Below are 26,628 nucleotides of genomic sequence, written 5' to 3' on the forward strand. Positions count from 1 at the left end.
CCCCCCCCTAAACCCAACACCCCTACAGCAGGTCGGCACAGTGGTGCTTGGGTAAGCGTTGCACTGCATATCACAATCCAACATTCATCTGCTAAATACAACACTGTTCGCTGTGGAACCTTGGGGAAAGCATGAAAATAATCCCAGATGGACGCGGCTGCAGAACAAGAACAAACCGGCTCTTTGTGTGAAACTGTCCTTGCTGTTGCTTTTCAACCCAACCAGAAACAGCAGCGTTGTGGTGTTAGAAGCTTAATTCCTTGAGTTATCAGTAAAAAGAAACATGCTTTTCGATCTCAGACCACAATATAGCTTATGCTGAATGTGAGGATTATAGAACATCAGGTTGGTATGGTTACGTCTGGACGGTGTTATCCTTCACTAGCTTGATGGTGCTGGTGTGAACATACTCTGTGTTCATGTGTTGCAGTGTCTTTATGTGTTAATGTGAGGCAGTGTGTAAAGTACCTGTGTGGTGATGTGTTAGTGTCTGTGTGTGTGTTAGTGTGAGGCAGTGTTATAGTGTATAATGTTGTGTTAAAGTGTCTATGGTGTGTTATAGTGTCTAGGGTTATATTAGCTGTGTGTGTGTGTGTGTGTGTGTTAGGTGTGTTATTAGCTGTGTGACTTGTATTATGTGTCCATGTGTGTGTGTGTGTGTGTGTGTGAGGTGTGTTATAAGCTGTGTGTCTTGTATTATGTGTTTATGTGTGTGAGGTGTCTTATTAGCTGTGTGTCTTGTATTATGTGTGTGTGTGTGTGTGTGTGTGTGTGTGTGTGAGTACCTCTGGTGCCGGTGTGTCTCCCCAGCGGGTGGCTGCAGCCTGAGGGTCCTGTTGCTTTTTAAAGCGCCTGGACCATGCTGGCATTATCTCTGCCACAATAGAGCGAATGATCCAGTACCACACGTGAGCAGTGAGGTCATCTCTCCCTCTCTCTCACTCCCTTTCTCTCTCTGTCTCTCTCTCTCTCTCCCTTTCCCTCTCTGCATGCACTCGCCCGTGCCCTCTCTCCTTTCACCCCTCTACAATCACTTCACTCTTCTCCTCCTCCTCCCTGTCTCTCCATGTCCAGCTGCTGTGGCGTGAACCACACATCTATCACACACACACATCTATCACACACACACACACACACACACACACAGCCTCTGTCCTGCCTCTCTTTCTCCCCTCTCGTTCCTCTTGAGTGAAAGTCGCTGATCATGCCTGGCAGAGCCCTCCCATCATGTGGCTGTTTTTTGGGGGGGGGGGGGGGGGCTATCAGTAGGAGACCCTCTCGCCCCTCTACACATTCTTGGGCACCCCGCTCAGACTGGCATCACAGGGCAGACCCATCCAGCACCAGGCCTGTTTGCCCTCCCTGGTGGCATAAAAACCCCACTCCATCCTAGGAAGTCCCTTCCCTGTCAGTGGTGTGATTACTACTGCTGCTCATGGTGGCTAAATTAGATCACCTTTGAGTAGAAAGGAGTGGGTAAGATGACCTGGGGCGGATGGCAGAGGACACCCTCCGTCCTGACAGCATGGCCTCGGCCTCGCGGGGAGCACAGAGCTATTAACACACTGCTACGAAAGGCCGCACACTAATCCTTATCGCAGCGCAGTTTTAGCAGGCCGCTGCACATGACACAGAATGCGGCGGTGCATTTGTTCTTCGATCGGGCAAGGACGACACATAGAACTCCTCTGCCTGCGATTAATTCAGCTCGAATTGCTTAACGCAGAATGGCTAGTACAGGACACGTGTGCTGTGTATTGTTCACTTTTCTGAACATGTAATTAAACTGTCTTGCACCTGTTTCAGCTCCCTTTCTCTGTCCCCCGTCAATATAGGCCTAGCTGTGGAGAATCTACATGTCCATCTGTGCGTCTTTGTATCGATCTATCCATCTACTACTACTGTTACACTCCATCTCTCTGCATCACGCCACTTCTCTCCTTCTTTACTCGTTCCCTTCGCCTTGACATTTTCACTCTTCTTTCTATTTCTCCATCAATGTCTACCAATTCTCAATTTTTTCTTTTCATGCCAGCTTTCTTATAAGTCACTCACTCTTTTTTTTGCTCTCCCTGTCTCTATTTCTTTTGCTCTATTTTAATATTTAAGTTCCCCATTTATTTCATTTCATCTCTCTTTCACTTTCAATCAGTCTGTTTTTCTGTCTTTGGGTTGAGCATGGGCATCATTTGCTTGACGGATTAAAGCCATGCTGTCTGCAGCTTGCATTCTCATCATGCTTTGGAGGGTGGTGCTCACTATGGGGTTTTGTGCTTTGCATTGACTATTTTATCCCCTAGATTTATATTAGTCAATTTATATATTGAAATAAAACCCTATTTTATCCTCTAGAGAGTTCAAGTATTTTAATTAATTAAAATAAACCTCTATTTTTGTAAACTTTGTGGTCAAATGCATGTTGCAGCTCATGAGCCGGGTAGTAATAATGTTAAAACACCCAACTGCTCGATAGGTTCCATTTCTTTCTCTCCCTCTTTTGTTCACTTTCTCTCCTTTTCTCTCTTTATCAATCAATCTAGCAACCATCTTAGCTAGCTGTTGTGGTTACAGATTTTTTTTAATCTAATGTTTTGTTAGTCACTTTGGCAAAAAGCATCTGCTTAATACCTTCACTATAATCCTTCTGAACACCACATACACACTTGTGAATGAGGACATTACTAGAGAGAGCAAGTGAGAGAGCACGCACGCACACACAAATACACCTCACCACTCAAAACAACAGAGTTTCTCTCAAGTTTATTCAAAGTAAGATTTACATATCGCAAACCTGAAAGTGAAAACATGGACACACAACAATACAAACCCGTGTGTAATGTACATAATTTTGACACCAATCAGAAATAACAAACTCGGACGTCAGGGCTTTGCACTAAAGTGTAAGTCTTTACACTAAACGTCTCTCATTCACAGATTGTGTGAAAGGCAACCCATAGGTTCCGCATCCTGTGCAGGAGGTCATGGTGACAGCATTCTTAGCTCACAGACAATACAACCTACACATTCTAATCAGAGTTATATATAAAAAATAAATATATATAGATCCTCCGGAATACCCACAACGCACCATGGGTGGGTATGACTAGATGACTCTTCCTGGGGAAATGCGATTGGTTCCCAGGCTCAGGGCCATGTGTCACAGCACTGGGCTGCATGAGTCGCTAAGGATGAGGGGTGGGGTTAGGAGGAGGGTCAGGGGCGCCAACTTCCTGTTTACCTGCGACCCCTTCCTCCCCTGCCGCCTCCACCTCCCCTGCCGCCTCCACCTCCTCTTCCGCCAAATCCTCCTCCTCCCCCGCCGAATCCTCCCCCTCCTCTGCCGCCTCCACCTCCTCCTCTGCCACCAAATCCTCCTCCTCCTCCTCTGCCGCCTCTTCCTCTTCCACCACCTCCTCCTCTTCCGCCACCTCCTCCTCTTCCTCCACCTCCTGCTCTTCCGCCACTTCCTCCTCTTCCTCTTCCTCCACCTGGTGCCCCTCTTCTGCCCCTGCCTCCACTTGCCCTCTGTTCGCCCCTCAGGTCCTTCTTCATGCGGGAGTCCACCACACGGAACGCACCCTTCACGCCGGCCGGACGCGACACCTTTCGGCCAGCCCCTTTCTTCGCCACCAGGTACGTCACCTCGCGTTTCTCCTTGCCCACGCCCGCCTTCTTGTAGATGCTGCAGTTGGAGGGGTAAGAGAGAGAAAGGGATGTGACTAACTGTCATGGTGGTGGTGTGTGTGTGTGTGTGTGTGTGTGTGTGAGCCTGTGACATACTGACCTTCTGAGCTGTGCCATCTTCTCCCTCTCAGAGATGTCCACAGTGTCCACCACTGCCTCCGCCTTCTTCTTAGCCGACTCCATCTTCTTCAGCTCCTGTATACACACACACACACACACACACACAGAAATTAAACTCTCTCATTCCAGGTTTCACTCATTTTCACCACCAAAATCACATTTTTGTGTCTGATTCGCAATGACAAGTTCACTAACTTATCATCCTGCCATAATACATAATAACACTGGTATTATATAACACTTTCTGGTTGACTGACTATTAATTGCTTGGAGTGATGAGTTTAACCACAGTGATGAGAGGGGAGTTTAACAACGTTGATGAGTAAATGCAGTGAATGTGCGCTGAATGTGGTGAATGCGATGGGTGCCGTGAATGAACATTTTGCATCATTTAGCACCTCTTAAGAATTACGAGGTGTAAAGAGGCTTATCACATTGTATGCTAGCTACTTACCGTTTTTATAAATGCATCTCATAAGGATATACTCCTCGAAATGCATCACCTCGTAAAGTTACCGAACACGTTTTAACGTTTTCTTAACATTATGGTCATGTTAATGTGCCTGATTATTAGTCCCTCACTTCCCATTACACCTCAGCATTGCAGCATGTAGTAGTGTCAGTGGATGTTGAGTGAGTGAGAGTACTATTTCGGGTCGGGTCGGGTTACAGAACCACAGGCACAAGGTCGTAGCATCTGGTACAACCCGAGGGATGTAGTTTAAATAAATGTACGGTATAGGTTTGTATTGATTGATTTTTTTTGTGTAGTTTCAGCTGGCATTTCGTACCTGCGTAATTTGACCAAGATAGGATTGGCACACAAAATGCGTGCAGGTTGGCAGGTCTGCATTCATGACTGAAACCGATCATCATGACTACACATCACAGCAACATTAACAGACAAGCTAGACATGCTATGCAGACATAGTCGTTTTAAGTCTGAAAGCACAACCTCCTTGGCGGAAGAAGTTTGGTAGCTAACCATAAGGTGGCATTTTGCAAATACTGTGGTATAGAAATGTCTACACCACAGCAGCCCTAGTGTGTGTGTCGCTCTCTCTCACCCTGCTATATACACCCGCGGAAAAAATTAAGAGACCACTTCAAAATTATCAGTTTCTCTGGTTTTACTATTTATTGGTATGTGTTAAAGTAAAATGTACATTTTAGTTTTATTCTATAACCTACTGGCAACATTCCTACCAAATTTCAAATAAAAATATTGTCATTTAGATCATCTATTTGCAGAAAAATGACAATTGGTCAAAATAGCAAAAAAGATGCAGTGTCTTCAGATCTCGAATAATGCAAAGAAAACAAGCTCATATTCATTTTTAAACTACACAATACTAATGCTTTAACTTAGGAAGAGTTCAGAAATCAATATTTGGTGGAATAACCTTGATTTAAAATCACAACTTTCATGTGTCTTGGCATGCTCTCCACCAGTCTTTCACATTGCCGTTGGGTGACTTTATGCTACTCCTGGCGCAAGAATTCAAGCAGCTCGGCTTCTTTTCATGGCTTGTGACCATCCATCTTCCTCTTGATCACATTTCAGAGGTTTTTTTATGGGATTCAGGTCTCGAAATTGGGCTGGCCATGACAGGGTCCTGATCTGGTGATACTCCATCCACACCTTTACTGGCCTGGCTGTGTCTTCTCTGATGAGTCCAATTTCACAGTAGGTGCAAGACTCTGTGGCTTGTAGGCCTCTCCAGGTCTCCGTCTAACCATCAGACGACCATGTGTTGGGCAAAGCTGAAAATTGGACTCATCAGAGAAGACGAACTAGGAGACCTTCCAGTCTGCTTTGGTTCAATCCTTATGGTCTTTTACAAACCTCAGCCAGGCAAAGTACAACGTTGTCCCGGAAGAAAAACTTGCTTACTTTTTCTCTGACAATGTTCCCCAACTCTGAGAAGTGTTTTTTCCAGCAGGGCAATGCTCCATGCCACACAGCCAGGCCAGTAAAGGTGTGGATGGAGTACCACCAGATCAGGACCCTGTCATGGCCAGCCCAATTTCGAGACCTGAATCCCATAAAAAAAAACTCTGAAGTGTGATCAAGAGGAAGATGGATGGTCACAAGCCATGAAAAGAAGCCGAGCTGCTTGAATTCTTGCGCCAGGAGTAGCATAAAGTCACCCAACGGCAATGTGAAAGACTGGTGGAGAGCATGCCAAGACACATTAAAGTTGTGATTTTAAATCAAGGTTATTCCACAAAATATTGATTTCTGAACTCTTCCTAAGTTAAAGCATTAGTATTGTGTAGTTTAAAAATGAATATGAGCTTGTTTTCTTTGCATTATTCGAGATCTGAAGACACTGCATATTTTTTGCTATTTTGACCAATTGTCATTTTTCTGCAAATAAATGATCTAAATGACAATATTTTTATTTGAAATTTGGTAGGAATGTTGCCAGTAGGTTATATAATAAAACTAAAATGTACATTTTACTTTAACACATACCAATAAATAGTAAAACCAGAGAAACTGATAATTTTGAAGTGGTCTCTTAATTTTTTCCGCGGCTGTATATATATAGCACATATATACATACAGTGGTGGCCAAAATTATTAGAACACTAGACATATTTAAGAGTTTTCAGTTGTTTTTGTTGAATTGGCCATTAAAATACCCTAAAAACTAATTCAATATGTACAAAGTCATCATTATGCTCTATTAATCATAGAATAGAGCCATCATAATGAGATTTAGGTCATTTTCCGTGCAAAAACAAGCTAGGCCTATTTCACTGTCAATGTCACACAATCATGTTCCTGCACAGAAGAAGCCAAATTACTTGTGTATTCATTGTCAGGTGTTATTGTGGTTAAATTGATGGTGATGCAAGAGTCTTAGGACACAGCTTGGCGATTCTTTTGAATGTACAAGGCCTATCCTGCTCATTAAGTGATTGGTAACATCAGGGTTTTGTCACTGAGGCCACACCACAAAATTGTATAGATCCAAAGCCTCTAGAAGCAGTCTTGAAGCACATGTTGCTCTTTGAACATGGCTAGGGTGAAGAAGGAGCTAACGAGTGAGCAACGGGTTCGAATAAAGGCTTTTTTTGATGCTGGCTGGAGTTACTGCCCCATAGCCAAGGTCTCCCACCATGGCACCAGAACCGAAAGGAGGGAGGTTTCAAAAAGAAACTCTCAGACACACAAGTGAAGCATCTAAAAATTCTCAGTCTTCAGGACCGAAAAAAGACTTTACAATAACTGTGTGACGAGACCAACATCACAATGACTAATGGTGCAACAGTGTCTTCAAGAACTGTCCATCGAAAACTGGGAGAAAAAGGACTTTTTGGCAGAATAGCAGCAAAGAAACATTACTGAAAGAGAACAATTGAGTGTTACGCCTGAAATTTGCAAAAGAACACAAGAAATGGACAAATAAAGATTGGTTTAAGTGTTGTGTACTGATGAGTCCAGGTTTGAATAGTTTGGCAACAAGCAAAGCGTGTATGTTCCATGAAGTGAGGGGGAGAGATATACAAATTAGTGTCTCTTGCCAACAGTTAAACAAGGAGGGGGTAGTATTATAGTATGGGGTGCAATTTAAGCCTCAGGAACAGGTGACTTTGGCTATTTTGATGGCATCATGGATAAAAAAGTATACCACAACATTTCTGGTGAGGCACGGAGTTCCTTCTTGTAGACGTCTTATTGGGCCTGGATTTATTTTCCAAGGGGACAATGACCCTAAACATTATTTTAACTATTGCCGGATCTACCAGCGACAAGGAATCTGCTGGAACATTGAAAATGATGGACCGGCCCTCTCAAAGTCCGGACTTCAAACCCATCAAGCAAATTCGGGGCAAGTTGGAAAATAAACTCGACATATCTACTGTAAATTCCAAGGAAAGCCTTTGGCTTGAGTTGCAGAAGGCATGGAATAACATTATTGTTGAGGTTCTCAAGAAATATATTGACTCAATGCTAGAGAGATGTGCTGCTGTAATTGCTGCAAAAGGTGGACGTACCACATATTAAAGTTAAAAGTGGATAAAAACAGTAGGAATCACTTCATCTGATATTTGTTGTGCTCAGAACAGCCATCTGCATGTTTCATGAACATTATGAAATTAAATCATGTTTTGGAGGCAAACAAAGGTAATTATTCTCAGATCTGTCAGGTGTTCTAATAATTTTGGCCACCACTGTATATATATATACAGCCGCGGAAAAAATTAAGAGACCACTTCAAAATTATCAGTTTCTCTGGTTTTACTATTTATTGGTATGTGTTAAAGTAAAATGTACATTTTAGTTTTATTCTATAACCTACTGGCAACATTCCTACCAAATTTCAAATAAAAATATTGTCATTTAGATCATCTATTTGCAGAAAAATGACAATTGGTCAAAATAGCAAAAAAGATGCAGTGTCTTCAGATCTCGAATAATGCAAAGAAAACAAGCTCATATTCATTTTTAAACTACACAATACTAATGCTTTAACTTAGGAAGAGTTCAGAAATCAATATTTGGTGGAATAACCTTGATTTAAAATCACAACTTTCATGTGTCTTGGCATGCTCTCCACCAGTCTTTCACATTGCCGTTGGGTGACTTTATGCTACTCCTGGCGCAAGAATTCAAGCAGCTCGGCTTCTTTTCATGGCTTGTGACCATCCATCTTCCTCTTGATCACATTTCAGAGGTTTTTGATGGGATTCAGGTCTCGAAATTGGGCTGGCCATGACAGGGTCCTGATCTGGTGGTACTCCATCCACACCTTTACTGGCCTGGCTGTGTGGCATGGAGCATTGCCCTGCTGGAAAAAACATTTCTCAGAGTTGGGGAACATTGTCAGAGCTAAAGGAAGCAAGTTTTTCTTCCGGGACAACGTTGTACTTTGCCTGGCTGAGGTTTGTAAAAGACCATAAGGATTGAAAAAAGCGGACTGGAGGGTCTTCTAGTTCGTCTTCTCTGATGAGTCCAATTTTCAGCTTTGCCCAACACATGGTCGTCTGATGGTTAGACGGAGACCTGGAGAGGCCTACAAGCCAGAGAGTCTTGCACCTACTGTGAAATCGGACTCATCAGAGAAGACGAACTTAGAAGAACCTCCAGTCCGCTTTTTCAATCCTTATGGTCTTTTACAAACCTCAGCCAGGCAAAGTACAACGTTGTCCCGGAAGAAAAACTTGCTTCCTTTTGCTCTGACAATGTTCCCCAACTCTGAGAAGTGTTTTTTCCAGCAGGGCAATGCTCCATGCCACACAGCCAGGCCAGTAAAGGTGTGGATGGAGTACCACCAGATCAGGACCCTGTCATGGCCAGCCCAATTTCGAGACCTGAATCCCATCAAAAACCTCTGAAATGTGATCAAGAGGAAGATGGATGGTCACAAGCCATGAAAAGAAGCCGAGCTGCTTGAATTCTTGCGCCAGGAGTAGCATAAAGTCACCCAACGGCAATGTGAAAGACTGGTGGAGAGCATGCCAAGACACATGAAAGTTGTGATTTTAAATCAAGGTTATTCCACCAAATATTGATTTCTGAACTCTTCCTAAGTGTAAGCATTAGTATTGTGTAGTTTAAAAATGAATATGAGCTTGTTTTCTTTGCATTATTCGAGATCTGAAGACACTGCATCAATTTTGCTATTTTGACCAATTGTCATTTTTCTGCAAATAAATGATCTAAATGACAATATTTTTATTTGAAATTTGGTAGGAATGTTGCCAGTAGGTTATAGAATAAAACAAAAATGTACATTTTACTTTAACACATACCAATAAATAGTAAAACCAGAGAAACTGATAATTTTGAAGTGGTCTCTTAATTTTTTCCGCGGCTGTATATATATATATATATTACACACACACACACACCTAGTGTTCATGTCGCACTCTCCCTTACCCTTCTCTTCTTGCGGGCCTTGGCCTCGGCCACTTTCTTGATGGGCCGGGCGTTGATCTCTTTCCAGCGCTGTTTATACTCCTCCACCATCTCCTTGGAGACAGGGATTGGCTTCTTCCGGTGCTTCTTCTCATCATCCACAAACCACATCGGGACTCCAGTGATACCCTCAGAGCTCGCGAACCTGGGAAAACAAAAACACACACACACACACACACACACACACACACACAGGTTTGACAGCTGATGCAGTCACACCGTTTGTTCACAAAGCCTTGTGGCCAAGGATACCTAAATACCCAGAGCCAATGTGTAGCACCTACCTGTGGAAGGACCCATCAATCAGGTCTCTGCTTCTCTTCTTAGAGGTGGCGAGCTGTGTGCCGAGGGCCAGTCCCTCTGGGGTGAGGATGCGCGCCCTCTTACCTACACACAGGTGAGATGGGCACAGCGTCACAGTGATGTTACCATGATGCTGTTACCATGACAACCACACAGACCACCAGATCTCATACTCACTGGTGCTCTCCACCGGTACGACTTTAAAGTCCTCGCCATCGCCGTCTCCCTGGTCACCGAGTGACCCTGCTGACCCCTGGGCACCGTGTGACCCCGCTGACCTCTTCATCTCAGCAATGTCTCTGGAGAGAGAGAGAGAGCGAGAGGTGCTTAACTGACTGACCACTGGAGACATACTTCAGGTATGTGACCTTCACGAAACCACTCAAGGTCATTACAATCAGCTCAGATAAGTAGCCTTGTCTGCTGAAGTCACTTTCAAAGGAAGCTGGAGTTGTAAATCCCACTGTTGGACTGAATGAACCAGGACAGGTGGGAACATGGAAATTCCAAATAACAGACCTTCCCATTGGTCCTGGCCAGGGTGCTTCCTTATCCAAACTTTAAGGTCAACACTAACTTTAAAGTGAAACCAGATACATAGTGAAAGACATACTTGGAGATAGGGCTGAACGATTTTAAGAAAAAATTGAAATTGCGATTTTTCTGGTAGAGATTGCGGTTTCGATTTCAACCACGATTTATTTTCTTTAAATCAAGTTTCAGTATAAATTAATACAACCAATTAATTCCATTAAGGTAATGCAAGAATGAAAACGGCTGGCAACAGATTTCAAATGCAAGACTGTTTATTCAAGTACCTAAGAAACAACAACCAAAAAAGTCAAATAAAAAGGGAGCCCTCTTTCTTAAGTAAACTTTTGCTTCAATGGCTCATCAGCATCAAAATAATTGCACTTTTGTAAAATAACAAAGGCTACATAAAAATTATAAAATATAACAACAAAGTGGAGCAAAAAATAGGTCTTACCTTAAAAGTAGTGCAAAATGCTCAAAACACAGTATTCAGAACATATCATCTGTTGTCATATGATCAATGACGTTTTTTAACAGAGGTCAGGTGGTACTACCACATTAAGTTATTGCCCATTAATTCATTTGCAGCAATATGCTTCTTAGATATTCCACTAAAAACAAAAAACAACTTTTAATCCGTAATAGTATAGTGGCATTAGTGGTTGCACCATCCTGATATCTGCTACAAACACGTCATTGGCCCATTAGTAAGGGCTTCAAAAATAGGGGAAACCGCATTTGTATCTCTCTGTTCCTTGGCATTCCGCAGTTAAACAGAAGCAAGCAGTAGCTTATTGGGAGGTTTCAAAGTTTACCCATGAAAGGGTTTTACCCCTAGGATAAATGGTTGCATTGCGCTAACCAAACAGTTGGCCAGCTAACGACAGCTTGACAACAAACTTATCGGCGCTACACTTGTAAATTTGGAAACACACACACACATTGACATTGATTGTAGCCACTTTTCCACGACATGTTTGGCAAATCACCTGTTTCTGGTGTTCATCAGTGGCCTTAAATCCAAAATACTGCCAAATGACCGACGTGCTGTTTTTCTTTGACAATAATTTCGTCGGCTCTGCGTCTTCTCCCGCTCCAGCCATGCTTGAAGTTGAATGTCGAGCTACACTGATTGCAAGAGTCACCTGGTCACGCGCAGCCTGCAGCTTTGTGATTCGTAGCTGACACAGAGCCTTTCTACACCGGCATTGAACATGCATGGGAATTATTGACGAAATGATTAGGCCTAGGCTATTATTATGCACCAAGAAAAAACGCAGCTTTGACGATTCCAAAATCGTAATGTTTGAGATCGCGATTTTCGGTCGAAAATGATAGATCGTTCAGCCCTACTTGGAGAGACGGGATGTCCACGCCTCATAAGTACCGCTCAGATGGGTTAGGACCCATCTTCACTTTCCCATTATCACAATCATCATTATCACCATCATCCTCATCATCATCCTCCCCCCTTCCTCACACACCTCTCATCATCGCTGGTGTCATCATCAGAGTCACTCCCAGTGTCCTCTTCTTTTCCCGCGGCGGGCACTTCCTGTGAAGGCCCCTCCTCTTCATCCTCCGCTGATGGCTCCTCTTCAGCTTTCCTCTTTCTGCCTTTTCCTGATACAACAGAACACAGGTTACACACACACACACACACACACACACACACACACACAAACAAACACACACACCTGTGGCCTGTTTGCTCTGAAGTATCTGCGTCTGTCTGATCTCCCTCAATGCATCCGTTTCCCCATCCAGCTCCAGCTCAGAGAAGATCCCCTGCAGGAAAACACCCACACTTGGAATGAGATAAACGGACACACGGTCGACATATACGGACACTGGGAAAAGACTGCGGAAGGTGTGTAGTGGGTTTTCCTGGAGTTCCGACTCCGATTTAACTAATTCTCGTTCCAAACTAATTTCCAACTCACTTCCATTAAAAACATCTTCTCAACAGGGAATACCGGTCTCAGTACAGAGGTTAATGCCCCATGATCTCACATAACAGAACTAAAATCCAAACATTCCCAGGACTTCCAAGTCAAAGTGTTTATTGTCACATGCACCAAATACAGGCATGAAAACGGGTCAGGGGTGAAAAAGGTGAGGAGGATATTACCCCTCTAGGGGGGTCCGGGGGCGTGCTCCCCCGTAAGTAAAATTTTAATATTCCATATTTTAAAGCGTCAATCTGATGCAGTTTGAGATGCTTTTTTTCCAACCTGGGGTGAGCTGGAGGAACTTAGCTTCAGCCATGAGTCAAAAATGATTTTGGCCTCCTTACTTAGTATTATGCAAGCCATTTCATGCCAGCCTGTCACTGGGTCTATCATTTACAGTATATGAGGCACAATGTGGTAAGGGCACCACAAATGGCTTAATGCATAGCCCCCACGAGAGATGCCGTAACTTAACTTGTCTACTCTTCCATCCATGATTGACAGCCAATACAATGTAATGTAATTCAGATTTCAATACATTGTATTGGCAAGGCCCTTCGCGTTAATCAGCGGCGAAAAAAACAATACAATCATATATTCTTTAGAAGTACTAAATGATGCAAAATGTAAGGATCTCTTCATTTATGGAATTCTTGTCAAGAAAATATGATTCTATTGTTTGTTTCGCCGCTGATTAATTATGTTGAATAACTGTGTATATATATATACAGCCGCGGAAAAAATTAAGAGACCACTTCAAAATTATCAGTTTCTCTGGTTTTACTATTTATTGGTATGTGTTAAAGTAAAATGTACATTTTTGTTTTATTCTATAACCTACTGGCAACATTCCTACCAAATTTCAAATAAAAATATTGTCATTTAGATCATTTATTTGCAGAAAAATGACAATTGGTTAAAATAGCAAAAAAGATGCAGTGTCTTCAGATCTCGAATAATGCAAAGAAAACAAGCTCATATTCATTTTTAAACTACACAATACTAATGCTTTAACTTAGGAAGAGTTCAGAAATCAATATTTGGTGGAATAACCTTGATTTAAAATCACAACTTTCATGTGTCTTGGCATGCTCTCCACGGGTCTTTCACATTGCCGTTGGGTGACTTTATGCTACTCCTGGCGCAAGAATTCAAGCAGCTCGGCTTCTTTTCATGGCTTGTGACCATCCATCTTCCTCTTGATCACATTTCAGAGGTTTTTTATGGGATTCAGGTCTCGAAATTGGGCTGGCCATGACAGGGTCCTGATCTGGTGGTACTCCATCCACACCTTTACTGGCCTGGCTGTGTGGCATGGAGCATTGCCCTGCTGGAAAAAACACTTCTCAGAGTTGGGGAACATTGTCAGAGCAAAAGGAAGCAAGTTTTTCTTCCGGGACAACGTTGTACTTTGCCTGGCTGAGGTTTGTAAAAGACCATAAGGATTGAAAAAGCGGACTGGAGGTTCTTCTAAGTTCGTCTTCTCTGATGAGTCCGATTTCACAGTAGGTGCAAGACTCTCTGGCTTGTAGGCCTCTCCAGGTCTCCGTCTAACCATCAGACGACCATGTGTTGGGCAAAGCTGAAAATTGGACTCATCAGAGAAGACGAACTAGAAGACCCTCCAGTCCGCTTTTTTCAATCCATATGGTCTTTTACAAACCTCAGCCAGGCAAAGTACAACGTTGTCCCGGAAGAAAAACTTGCTTCCTTTAGCTCTGACAATGTTCCCCAACTCTGAGAAATGTTTTTTCCAGCAGGGCAATGCTCCATGCCACACAGCCAGGCCAGTAAAGGTGTGGATGGAGTACCACCAGATCAGGACCCTGTCATGGCCAGCCCAATTTCGAGACCTGAATCCCATAAAAAAAACTCTGAAATGTGATCAAGAGGAAGATGGATGGTCACAAGCCATGAAAAGAAGCCGAGCTGCTTGAATTCTTGCGCCAGGAGTAGCATAAAGTCACCCAACGGCAATGTGAAAGACCCGTGGAGAGCATGCCAAGACACATGAAAGTTGTGATTTTAAATCAAGGTTATTCCACCAAATATTGATTTCTGAACTCTTCCTAAGTGTAAGCATTACTATTGTGTAGTTTAAAAATGAATATGAGCTTGTTTTCTTTGCATTATTCGAGATCTGAAGACACTGCATCTTTTTTGCTATTTTGACCAATTGTCATTTTTCTGCAAATAAATGATCTAAATGACAATATTTTTATTTGAAATTTGGTAGGAATGTTGCCAGTAGGTTATAGAATAAAACAAAAATGTACATTTTACTTTAACACATACCAATACATAGTAAAACCAGAGAAACTGATAATTTTGAAGTGGTCTCTTAATTTTTTCCGCGGCTGTATATATATATATATATTTAAATATATGTTGAGCTCCTATTAAAGTATCCATCTATCTACTTCCAGTGGCACTTGCTCTTGACTGCTTTGCCTCATAGCTTGGCGACTTGGCCTTTTTGAGCAGAGCTCACCTTTCTTGTCACCAAAGTGCTTGTCATGTCAGTGCTCAGGGTTGCTCTGTATTGGGTCTTGTTTATGGTAACGAAACTGAAAATCGTCATCTGACGTCATGATTTGTTTTATACCTGCAAGGCTTGTAGGTTGACTGGCTGCAATAGTAGGAATTATTTGCTACGTTAACAGTCTGTAGTCAAACACCTTTGCAATGGTCACTTTGCCCCAAAAGAGCGATTCAAAGTTAGAACAGGGAGTCTCCGTGACGTTTGAGTTAATGTAGCTAAATGAGCTTACTCAGTTATTCAGTACATCAGTTATTCACACCGTAGCCGTCTCGTTACCAGGCTAATCACATCATATGCTTGCTAACTTTTTTTATACAAATGTATCTGGAGGTTATACCCCTTGAAATGAATCATCTGGTTAAGTTACCGAACACATGTTTTAACGTTTTATATGCTTACATTACGGTCACAAAAAAAAAATGCGTCCAGCAGGGATTCCAAAATTGTCCGGGATTTTGCCTCGTCGGATATAAGTGTTTCTCTGGGTCTTTCACAAATTAGTTATTACGTCTTTACACGTTTTGGAAACTGTATCTAAGACTTACGTTCCACCTTCTTGCGCGAGCTCTGACTGTAGACAGAATTGTCATTGGTCAAACTTTCCCAGTGTTGACAGATAGAATTCATTATCCTCCAAATACGATCATTTTGAGCCTCTGATATGATACGCCATTTACAATCTGGCAACACTGACGCCTGCCGCCACTGAATATGACCCACCCCCCCCACACACAAAAACAAAATTCATCGAATCTACACGATTCACGTTGGTCACCTATTTTGTTTTCAAAACGGCGAATTCTCGCTGAAAGGTGAGTGATTCTCATGCCTGCAAATAGCTTAGCATCATCAGAGCAGTGAAATTCCCCCTTCCCTTTACTGACTTTGATTCTATCTGAGTATTCCCCTGACATGCGTCTGGGAACCAGTGTGTGTACGTGCGTGTGTGTTTGTGTGTGTACGTGCGTGTGTGAGTGCGTGCGTGTGTGTACACATCACACCTTGCTGAACCACATGCTTGTCTCTCGTTCTGTCTTCTCATCTTTTTCCTCCAGGTCAACCAGCAGCTCGTTGGCTGTGCCTTCCTCCTCCTCCTCCTCCTCATCAGGGGCACAGAACGACACTCTACAACAAACAAAAATACAAACCATCAATACAAGAGAACATCCAATCAGCAAAGAGAACAAACCATCAATACAGGAGGCTATCCAATCAGCAAAGAGAACCAATCATCCATACAAGAGGACAACCAATTAGAGGACAAACCATAACAACCAATCAAAACAGAGACTCACAAATTAGTCTCGAAAATCGGGGCAAAGACACTCAGTAAGGGGACTCCTGAAATATCCAGGTATATTCCACAAGCAGGAAGGGACATAAACAGGCACAAATATATGACAGAAAGTGCTGTGGTACTTTTTCTTGGGCATTTTCTCCATTTTCATCTCCATCTCCTTCTGCTCCACCTCCTCCATGTCGTCCGAGTCCAGATCGGAGGCCAGAGAGATCTTATCTTCATCTTCATCGGAGAAGTACACATGGTCCTCAGCCTCCTCATCTTCATTCAGTATGGCGTCCACTGCCTTCATGTCCCCCCCAGTGATCTCACACAGGGCCTGGGGTAGAACAGAGGTTATAGAATGCTAATCTCACACAGGGCCTGGGGTAGATCAGAGGTTATAGAACGCTAATCTCACACAGGGCCTGGGGTAGAACAAAGGTTAGAGAACGCCAATCTCAGACAGGGCCTGGGGTAGAACAGAGGTTAGAGATTGCTAATCTCACACAGGGTTTGGGGTAGAACAGAGGTTAGAGATTGCTATTCTCACACAGGGTTTGGGGTAGAACCGAGGTTAGAGATTGCTAATCTCACACAGGGGTTGGGGTATCAGAACTCTAGCGCTGTCTGGGTTAGGGTAGGAGCCCTACTAGACCAGAGCACAAAAGATGATCTCCAGGCAGCATTTGTAAACCATCCACTAGTTTACATAGTCAGTGGTAAAAGAACGTCCCCCTGTACACACACACTTGGAAATTGATAAAAACCCTTTCTGAATAACAGAAGATAAAAGTTTGATTTCAGTAATCGAATTAAACTTCTGCCAATGGTGTTCTTATGCTAACTAGAGAGGTCCACACCCTGGCGCCGCTTTAGGCTAACTCCTACAGTCCCACACGACGGCTATCAATTACCGAAGAAGTACTAGGTTAGTACTGGGAGAGGCTTACAGAAAACCATCTTAACAAAGGGCCATCAAAAGTTAATTAGCTTTAACCTTATTTACACAAAAGGGAGTTACCAGAGCTTAATTATTATACATTACAGCAACAGATCTAATTATTATACACAAGGTAAATTAAAACCACCCCCTTTCTGTATAGGTGTTATACATCTTCATGAAGGGTTATGGTAAGTTAATATATATTTATTGTGTGTTCTACAATGCTTCAGGATTCGTTTTGACGCAGTTGAATCCAAAGCATTCACGTACTTTGCTACTGCCAATTATTGGATTAAGGCTTAATTTTTATTCCAACCTCGAAGAGTCCTCCTTTTTCTTGCACACACACAGACAGACAGACAGACAGAGACAGACAGACAGACAGACAGAGACAGATAGACACACCTTGGCCTTCTTAATGGTGCTGAGGGAGAACATGGAGGAGTCGTTGCCATCGGCGATAGACACCCCTGGCAGATCCATCTTCAGTGCCACCCTCTCTCTCTGCTTACGGTTCTCCTTTAGCAGCCTCTTCTTCTTACTAAACACACACACACACACACACACACACACACGCGCAAGAAGAAACACACACAGGGAGACACACACACACACACACACACACACGGAGGGACACACACAGGTTATATTGTATGCATGTTTTCGACCAGTGTTACATTGTATGCATGGCAGTAGTGATGTATTTGACCAGTGTTACATTAGGCATGGATACATGTGTCAATTTAACCCACCCAAATCGCTTTTCAGCCATTTGAAGCTCGTAATTAGCTTATAATTGCCTCATGTAGCTCACATCTATTTAACCCTCTCATATTTCCGGCGATGTCTGAGCCTTTCGAGAAAGGTGGTCTACGCCGATCGGTGAGCTCAAACAAGGCCGGTCAAACAAGGCTGATGTAACATGGGTTTAGTGGTGCCAGGGAAGCCACTCATAGGGAGTGTTATGAGCATGCGTGCCTATGTGGCAGTAGACCACCAGGCTACAGACCGTATATGTAAATATCAGCAGTAATTAATCAACTGCACTGATATTAAATGTAATACTAACATGCCATTCTCAAATTAAAGCCAGTGACATGAGTATTAACGATTAACGAGTTAACGATGGATGGATACCGACAGTTAGCATACCTAGCTAGGTAGCATTACCATTGGATCCGAATGGCAGTTATGCTAAGCTAGCTGGCTACCACCAGCCGGGCCTCTTGCTAGCCCGACGAAGGAGCACTGTTACCGGACACTTTTCACTTGACGAGTGGAGGCAATCAGTGTCAGGCAATCCATCAGTACGGGTTGTGTTTTCTTGTTGCAGAAGGCCCTTTTTTAAAGATAAGTTACCCGAAGGCATATGGGATGGCCCTATTGCATGTATTCTCGTTCATTAAGCGGTTGATCTAGCTTTCAATTTGGCTGCAAAAAACGTAGCCCAGTTCATTGCTTATGCATTGCATTGCTAAAATACCCAGAGGTGAGCTGTGACGTAGTAAGCTCGCGCATTAATGTATCAACTATCTGTTGTGATGTATCAACTGTCACACTTGTTGCACTGGTCAGAATTCAGTTAAAGACGGAGCAAACACAGTTTTTCTACTATTGTTGAAACACATACACGCGTAGACTCGTTTTCTTTCCGTCCGAAAGTGGTTATTCAAATAAAATGTTAAGAACTATCTACTGATAGAAAGGAGGGAACTTTTAGCCACTACACTGCCTGTGCACGATGCGGATCCACGTTGATGTTGTTAGTAAACAAACAAGGTGGTCCATGTATACACTTACCAACAAGAGCCGTTTCCCTTATTTTTTTTTTTTTACACCTACTCGCGAAGATGATTCCGTCAGAGTGGCTTACAAAAAAGACACATGTACACGGCCTACTGTATGCATGACAGTAGTGATGTATTTGACCAGTGTTATAGTGTATGCATGACAGTAGTGATGTATTTGACCAGTGTTATAGTGTATGCATGACAGTAGTGATAAGTAGGGATGCACGATATTGAATTTTAGCCGATATCCGATATGCCGATATTTACAAGCTCATTTTGGCCGATTGCCGATGCCGATACCGATATATACATCTCAGCTTTTTAATTATTGAAAAGTCTCTCCTGTACTAGAATTAATCTGTTATTATGCTAGGGTATTGCTGTAAATACAGGACATTACAGACTTGATGTGTATCAATTTAGAAATAGACATTCACTCATGAAACTGAAATGGTTTCAAATATGGCAGATTTATTTATATTTTCACGTCACAATTTTCATACTTGAACAGTACCTCCTTGAACTTGAACAACTACACTCTGGAAATGCAGCTTGGCTTACTTGGCAAGCTAACGTTGGTTAACTGACTTACAGTTTAATAACGTCCCTTCTAGGATTTCTAGACTAATCTATGTCACGTTATTGCCAAGTTAGCAGTTTAAATTCCACATATGGAAAAGTAAGCCATGTAGATCGCGTGGGCTCGTGACATAACGTTTCACATCGGGTCAAATGAGGCATCATCAACTTCTCTGGTGTCACGTAGCATGCTTGGCTAACTTTGCAAGCTAACCTTGGTTGACTGACTTACAGTTTAACAATGTCCATTCTAGGATTTCTAGACTAATCTATGTAATGTTATTGCCAAGTTAGCTGTATAAATTCCATAAATGCAAAAGTGAGCCATGTACAGATAGCGTTGGCTTGTGACATAACGTTTCACATCCTGTGAAATGAGGTATCATCAACTTCTCTGGTGCCACGTAGCATGCTTGGCTAACTTTGCAAGCTAACCTTGGTTAACTGATTTACAGTTTAGTAACGTCCCTTCTAGGATTTCTAGACTAAGCTATGTAACGTTATTGCCAAGTTAGCTGTATAAATTCCATAAATGCAAAAGTGAGCCATGTACAGATAGCGTGGGCTTGAGACATAACGTTTCACATCCCGTGAAATGAGGTATCATCAACTTCTCTGGTGTCACGTAGCATGCAAGCTAACAAGCTAGTGTTGTCTAACTAACTCAGTGACTTATTAACGTCAATTGGCGCGACAGGTAATGTTGTAAAGCGTGGCACGCGGGTGGTCTGCATCTATGCATGCAACCTACATTATGGCCAAGCTGCATCTCCTCCTCCTTCTCCTGAAAAGTTTTCTGACAAATAGGCATTTTGTCATCATCCTCTGATACTGTGAAGTAGGATACTGCCACACAGCCGACGCTCATAAACATTTGCTTTGCGTGCGCATAAATTACACGTCACCTTATCGGCCAGGTACATCGGCAGAAATTTTTCATATCTGCAGATACCAATAATTACGTTTTTAAGCCGATATCTGCCGATACCGATGTCTTGCCGATAATATCGTGCATCCCTAGTGATAAGTGATGACTCACCGCTTGAGCTCAGCCACCTCCTCTGCCTTCAGCTCTGCTAGCTTCTTGTCCATCTCCTCCTCCTCCCTGTCCTCTTCATCGTCTTGGTCTTCAGCCTGGCCCGCTGTCTTCTCCTCCACCTCCTGCCCATCGGAGTCACTCTCGTCACTGGAGCCCAGCAGGACATGGGGCAGAGAGAGACAGGGAGAGAAGGAGACATCAAACATCACAGGGACAGAGGACAGACAGACAGAAGCTTTTTCCATGCAACCTGTGAGGCCCTTCACTGGGAGTAACAGTATGCCAAGGGCAGAGTTTCCAGGAACAGAGTATGCCAGGGCAACGAGTGTAAAAGTAGGAAAGGAGAGAAAACCAATGTAACCAAAGAGGAAAAGGTAGACACCCACAGAGACACACAGACACAGGGTGAGAGGTTCGGAGTATGAGGACGTAAGATTGTGTGAGTGTAAGGTTGATAGATGAGGTAAGAGTGGGTGAGTGTAAGGTTGAGAGATGAGGAGGTAAGAGTGTGTGAGTGTAAGGTTGAGAGATGAGGAGGTAAGAGTGGGTGAGTGTAAGGTTGAGAGATGAGGAGGTAAGAGTGGGTGAGTGTAAGGATGAGAGGTTCGAAGGGAACTGGTACCTGATCTCCTTGCCAGTCAGGATGGCCTCCTCCTTCAGCTTCTTGGCCTCAATCCGCCTCAGCTTGGCCCTCCAGGACAGCAGCAGGCTGGAACACACACACACACACACACACACACACACACACACACTATCAGAGGAGAGGTGGAGAGAACTGGAACACAGCTCAAGTGTCCCTCAACAGCAGACTAGCAGCACAACAGTCTTAACATGCCATCCAACCTGTCTCACACCATCCAACCGGTCTTACAACACATCATCAAACCTGTCTTACAACATCCAACCTGTCTCACAACACAAAATCCAACCTGTCTTACAACATAAAACCTGTCTTAAAACACACCATCAATCTTGTTTTAGAACCCAACATCAAACCTGTCTGGCAGCAGTGGCTCCAGACACACAGTGGTTTCCTGGCTAGCTAGCTGTGCGCTAAAACACCACCGGCAGGGGAAGCGAAAGCAGGCAGAGCCTTGCTGGCAGGAGACTTACCGGAGCTCTTTCCGCCCGAGGACTTTGATGTCACGGCAACACTCCTTGATCTCCTCCGTGGTGGCCGAGTGAGACTCAAGCTCGGCGTCATCAAAGGTGATCTAGAGCACAGGGAGTACGTAGACACAGGAGGCGTCAGGAGGAAACGCGACACACACACACCTACCGCCAGTCCGCGCACACACTCCTACCCCAGTGCACACACACACACACACCAGTCCGCGCACAAATTCCTACCCCAGTGCACACACACACACACACACACACTCACACCTACCCCAGTCCGCGCACACACTCCTACCCCAGTGCACACACACACAAACACACACTCCTACCCCAGTGCACGCACACACACACACACCCCTACCCCAGTGCACACACACACACAAACACACACTCCTACCCCAGTCTGCGCGCACACACACACACTCCGACCCCAGTGCAAACACACATGAATGAGAGCAGAGATGCTAACATGTGTCAGAGCAGAGCACTCACCGCGCTGGCTTTGCTGAGGAAGTCCACAGGGTTCTCGACCCGCAGGAACTCTGAGACGTTGAAGGTGTGGTAGAGTGTGAGGTCTCCATCTTCATACCCCTCCGCCTGAAACACAGCATCAGTCATGATGACTGAGGAATAGCAGAGATACAGAGCAGCTCAGCTCGCTCACAGACAGACAGGCACAGACAGGCAGACAGACACGCACCCTTGGTTTCTTTGTTGTGACGAGCTCCTTAACAGTCTTAACTTGAACCTCCACCTCTTTGAAGGCATATTTGGGGTCAAAGAATTTGTTATCGATTTTATCTGGGGCAAGAAAGCCTAGAGAGGAAGCCAGAAAAACATTAAAAAAACTAAAATTCAAACCAGACAGTTTTAATGATGAACAAACACAACACGGCCTGTAATGTGTGGTTGACATGGCACCCACCCTGGCAGACGACAAAGATCTCGGCAGACTCGTTACGTGAGGCCTGGGGCTTGGTTGCCTGGACCTTCTTGAAGAACTGCTGGAAAATCCAGATGAGGGGCTGGTAGTCTTTGGAGCGGAACACCTTGGTGATGAAGCTCCCACCTTTGGCCAGAAACTCACAGGCCAGCTTCAGAGCCATGAGGGTGAGGTTGGCTGGGGGTGGGGGGGGGGGGGGGGGGGACAGAACAGGTGATGTGAAGGAGCTTCCAGCTGCACTCGTTCAACTAGCTGATCTAAAAACGATTCTGGGTCTGTTGCAGGCAACAGACAAGTCTAGTACAATAGCCTTGTCTGTTGTCTAACACTCATTAGTGAATTCAACACATTAACCGCAGCCCAAACTTGGTTAAGGTAATGCGTGAAGTAGGGATGCAAATTATCGATTAATTCATTAATCATTAGTTGATAATCTTATCGATCGACTTTCAATTAATTGATAAGCGGCGTTTTTCACCTGAGTTTCAGTACTTCAATAGGGCCTTTATAAATATCAGCTAAATAGTTGAGTTATTATATTACATTACATTATGATAATTATATTCTATTCTATTATACATTCCTCAAGTAATTATGCATTAGGAAAAGAAAGCAGAAAAGTTTTTTTATGGTATAACAAAATACATTCTTTAATTTAAAACAAAGAAATAAATTATGGACTGGCTCAGTTCTTGCATTTGAAACAGACATAAAAAAAAAATAGAAGAAATTAAATAGAGAGCCAAACAGAATATTATTGAGCCTATAGATAGGAAGATAAGAAACTGCATCTAGGCTATTACAAGCTAAATAGCCAACACAACTCTCTGAAGTTTAACTCGCGCTCACGGTAGTGAGGGATAGAGTAGTTACATTCTTAATGGCAAGCCATCAGGCAAAGGTAAGCTAGCCCGCTAACGAGCTAGGTATATAATATCATTAAGCCTGAGTGAGCTAGTCCGCTATCAAGCTAAATAGCCAACTCAACTCTTACTTACTTACTTACTAACTCTCATGAGCCAAACTCGCGGGCACACGTTAGCGCGGGAGTAGACAGAGATATTCACATTCATAGCAAGGTGAGCTAGCCCGCTAACGAGCTAACAGCTAACCTGAGTTTTAAGCCTTAACTCGCGGCAGTAAGCGAGAGAAGGTATAATACAGTGTAGCTGTGATTTTAGGTTGACCAGGTGAACTGGTGGTGCCATGCAGGACAGCAGCATGCACGGTGTTCAAATGATAACTGAGTGAGCTAGTGGAACTATTGTATTTCAATACCGCATTACACAGAGAACATTTGACTTCTTTGCCTGAATTAACAATGTTGAAGTGGTCCCACACCGCACTTCTTTTCGCCCGCTTCATTTTGTTTTCAACCGGTCTCTCTCGCTAGCGCCCTCTAGCGATTAATCGTGATTAATACATTTTGATCGAGCAACCTCTTGATCGACAATTAATCTAAAGTCGATTAATCATTTGCATCCCTAGCGTGAAGTGAAGAAATAACCAGTGCTAACAACTCATTGAATCTGAAATCTGTTTGTAAAGTCCAAGGTATCTGGTTACTTAGGGAGCAAAAGGACCGCACACAAACATACACATACACACACACACTACACAGGACAGTTTGGTAGTTGAGCTTTGGCACACACACACTACACTGTGAACAGAGTGTCTTACCCTGAAAGAGGCACGCACGCACAGCTCTTACCCAGAGAAAAGAGCGCACACACACACACACACACACGCACACACACACACACACACACACACACACACACACACACACACACACACACACACACACACACACACACACAGACACAGACACAAGTCTTACCCTGAGAGAAGGCATCATGCACCCAGTTGGCTCCAACATTGGGGGCTCCGTCGTTGAGGACCACGTCTACCTTCCAGGTCTTGAGCTCCTTTTTCAGAGCCTGTGCAGGATGTCAGGTACAGGGGACAAGTGAGGGACGGGGGACAAGTACATTAGTGGAGTACATGAGGTGACGGTGCGACAAGTACATGAGGGGATGGGGGACAAGTACATCAGGGGATGGGGCACAAGTACATGAGGGGACAAGTTAATTAGGGACGGTGGACAAGTGCATGAGGGATGGGGGACAAATACACGAGGGGACAGGTGAGCCTCTAGTCTCAAGAGCTGGCCCACAGAGCAGCCACTGTATCCAATGCAAGGACAGGCAGACAGCAGCTCAATAGGACGTTCTCTTACACCAACATAACTGGCCATGGTCTCAGAAGGACATTCTCTTACACTGACATAACTGGCCATGGTCTCAGAAGGATGTTCTCTTACACAACTGGCCATGGTCTCAGAAGGATGTTCTTTTACACAACTAGCCATGGTCTCAGTCCTGATTTAAAATGGCACTGAGGTTCTACACAGTGACCTCAGATACCGCAGTTTTTAAGCAAAACTGTGAACATAATTTGTTAAAAGCTAGCAAAGGAATGCTAAAAATAAAAACCAACACAAGGTGTATGGTACTGAAGAACCCAATGATGTACTACTGCTTCAGTAGAGCACCTAAAGTGCTGACAAAGACAAAAACCTCCTAGCCACCTGGCTTTCTGTCCACTCTTCCAGCTTCCAGACAGGAGCGGTCTGTGTATGTGTGGCAGCAGTAGTGTGTGTGTGTGTGTGTTAAGTACCTGTCTGCACTTCTCAGTGGTGATGTCCTCCTGCAGAGCCACCACATTTGGTATGGGTTTAATGGGTACCAGGTCAACACCTGGAACATCATGAAGGACCAAATCACATTAGTACATCTGAGAGCGACACACACACACACACACACACACACACACACACACACACACACACAGTGGGTTTCTTTCTCGAAGATTTGCAACATTGTTTACACATCCCTCCTAAAATCATCCCAAACACCAAATGTAATATTATTTGATGAGGTAGTTTCAAATAAAAAATAGTCAACGCATCACAAGAACTTTATTCATTTTGCATAAAATATATAAAACACAATCTATACTCACCAATAATGAGACTGGACACGGGCATAAACTTAGACGCCACCTGCAACCTGAAATGAAAACGACGCAAGAAAGTCTATTAGAATCCCAATATCTATATGATGAGCCTTGTGGTTTCACGGTAGATCCGTCTCAATTACCGCATCAGACAATTATGCTGCAAATAATTGAGTAATATAAATAACTGAGGAATATGGTCAACACACAACAAATAAAATACTATCAAGATCAGTGGCGCATGTTAAAGGGGATCAGCCTGTGCTTACCAGCCACCCGGAGCCGCGCAGAGATCCACCACAGCCCTCGCTTTCTGGAGAAACTGGAACTTTCTGTTCAGCTGGATGAGCTTAAAAGACGAACGGGATCTGTATCCTGTCGGGAAACGGTGGTGCAAACTTTAGGAAAAGAGATGTCTACAACGTTTTGATAGATTTTATGACGTGTTCCCCAAGCAAGCAATTGTGCCTGTGCCGTGTCGTGTCGTGTCTTTACTAGCATTCACGACTGGGACATGTCAAGGCAATGGTTGGTGTTAAGAGTGATATTTTCATACATATTATATTCAGATTTTCACGAGCGAGGGCCATGTCTTATCAAAACTAGTACACTTTACCCTTTAACGTTAACGTTAGCTATAGTAGTACGTTGCCGCTGGCTAGCACCAGCAATTTATTAGTACAACTAGTTAATTCATTCTATTAAGTTGGCTACTTACCCGTCTCCTTTGCCAAATGGTAAAATTTATCTTTTCTGGTCTTTCCGACCTTTAGTTTTTTGCCCATTTTAAATCCTTTTTTTGCTGGCCAATGTAGTTATGGGTTTCAGGTTAACGATACCACCAGCCG

The 26,628-nt window shown here is 43.6% G+C and overlaps 1 protein-coding gene across 1 annotated transcript; it reads right to left on the reverse strand.

Annotated features, from left to right (window-relative positions):
• Positions 1–355: 355 nt before the first annotated feature.
• ftsj3 (FtsJ RNA 2'-O-methyltransferase 3) lies at positions 356–26,628 on the reverse strand (the record flags this gene model as incomplete). The annotated part of the gene is made up of 22 exons (XM_080860224.1): positions 26,499–26,628; positions 26,050–26,155; positions 25,787–25,833; positions 25,442–25,521; positions 24,603–24,702; positions 22,745–22,939; positions 22,520–22,635; positions 22,312–22,416; positions 21,814–21,914; positions 21,323–21,409; positions 20,701–20,847; positions 17,698–17,833; positions 16,487–16,686; positions 16,069–16,192; positions 12,271–12,361; positions 12,058–12,196; positions 10,217–10,338; positions 10,021–10,123; positions 9,698–9,881; positions 3,785–3,879; positions 3,351–3,682; positions 356–411 (listed from the first exon to the last, which is right to left on the reverse strand). Exons 1-22 carry the CDS (start codon positions 26,563–26,565, stop codon positions 356–358), a joined length of 2,733 nt encoding a protein of 910 aa, XP_080716350.1. The 5' UTR covers positions 26,566–26,628.

The sequence above is a fragment of the Sprattus sprattus genome (genome assembly GCF_963457725.1).
Source record: "Sprattus sprattus genome assembly, chromosome: 2".
Lineage (NCBI taxonomy): Eukaryota > Metazoa > Chordata > Actinopteri > Clupeiformes > Clupeidae > Sprattus > Sprattus sprattus.